The sequence below is a fragment of the Buceros rhinoceros genome, unplaced genomic scaffold, assembly GCF_000710305.1.
Source record: "Buceros rhinoceros silvestris isolate BGI_N320 unplaced genomic scaffold, ASM71030v1 scaffold25740, whole genome shotgun sequence".
In the NCBI taxonomy this organism is placed as follows: domain Eukaryota; kingdom Metazoa; phylum Chordata; class Aves; order Bucerotiformes; family Bucerotidae; genus Buceros; species Buceros rhinoceros.
In genome coordinates, this window is record NW_010389408.1 from 34,514 (window position 1) to 35,850 (window position 1,337).

The window sequence follows — 1,337 nt, forward strand, 5'->3', positions numbered from 1 at the left end:
CGCAGGAGAGCCACCCCCCCCCCCAGCCCCCCACCGGGGTCCTGCAGCTCCCAGCCGGTACGGGGAGAGGGAGGAGGACGGTGTTGCTCGGTGCAGCTGTGTGGTCCAGTCTAAACCAGTCGCTTAGCTGGACTGGCTGAAGCTGATGGTGGACTGTCTTCCTCTGGTCCAGGCTCTGCAGCACACCTCACAGATCAACACTTGAAGGCAGCAGCTCTGTATTCCGACGCCGCAGCGATTAGATTTCTCGTGAAGAGGGACGGGGAGAGGGAGGAGGACGGTGTTGCTCGGTGCAGCTGTGTGGTCCAGTCTAAACCAGTCGCTTAGCTGGACTGGCTGAAGCTGATGGTGGACTGTCTTCCTCTGGTCCAGGCTCTGCAGCACACCTCACAGATCAACACTTGAAGGCAGCAGCTCTGTATTCCGACGCCGCAGCGATTAGATTTCTCGTGAAGAGGGATCCCAGCGTGGGCCACCTGCAGCTGACCGAGGCTGGTAGCCCAGCCCGCATCTCTGTGGCCGGGCCTGTCCAGAGTTTCACCCAGGCTGATGTAAATAACGGTGAGAGTGCTCGATTTTAGGGAACCACGAGAATACGTGGCTGTTGGAGGCAGTCCTGCGAGGAGCAGGGCGTTGGACTCGAGATCCCTATTGGGTCCCTTCCAGCTTGAGATGTTCTGTGACTGTCTGATCTCTGAGAGGGGGACGTGGCTTCTCGTGCCAGCCCGAGAACCCCAGGGTGCAGCCTGCAGTAAACCAGCTCTGTTCTCCGCTCCCTCTCTGCAGGGCGCGTGGTGTACACTCACAGGAAAGGGGATCCGGGCGGAAAGTTCGCCTTCGCCTTCGACGTGATCGATGCAGATGGCACCAAACTGGCGGACCAGGTTTTTTATATTAGTGTCCTAGGTAAAAGATAGCGCTGAAGTTACATTTTCTTCACCGCAGCTTCCCATCCCACAAGTACTGCCAGATGAGACGTAGTTCTCGAGATGCCACTTTTATTCGCTGTTCATTCAAAAGCCTTTGAAGTCTGGGAGTGGGGGGAGTTCGCAGGTGCAAGGATTAGTTCTTTGGCTTCTGAAAAAGGTAGAAAAATTCCCCTTGGCATCTTCCTGCTGTCGAGGATGTCCTTAAGACATTCTGACGTTACTGTCCCCTCGGCTGCTGCTGGGCCTAGAGTACCTGGTTTGGAGTTCTGGTCTGGGAGCTGTTTGTGTACCCGACTTTAGTAACACCGAGGAAAGGAGGGTGACTGCTAACCAGCTCTGCATTTAACCCTTTCAGAGGACAGATTTCCCCCCTCCGTCATCGCCAACAAAGGGCTGGTCTTGGATGAG

At 56.1% G+C, this 1,337-nt stretch overlaps 1 protein-coding gene across 1 annotated transcript in view; it reads left to right on the plus strand.

Annotated features, from left to right (window-relative positions):
- The window catches only part of FRAS1 (Fraser extracellular matrix complex subunit 1), a gene marked incomplete at both ends in the record, with an annotated part of 49,120 nt that overhangs the window by 34,510 nt on the left and 13,273 nt on the right, over positions 1-1,337 (plus strand). The window contains 3 exons of the mRNA XM_010134267.1: positions 373-561; positions 787-906; positions 1,285-1,337. Of these exons, the coding sequence (XP_010132569.1) occupies positions 373-561; positions 787-906; positions 1,285-1,337 (362 nt within the window). The remainder of the gene's footprint in view (positions 1-372; positions 562-786; positions 907-1,284) is intronic.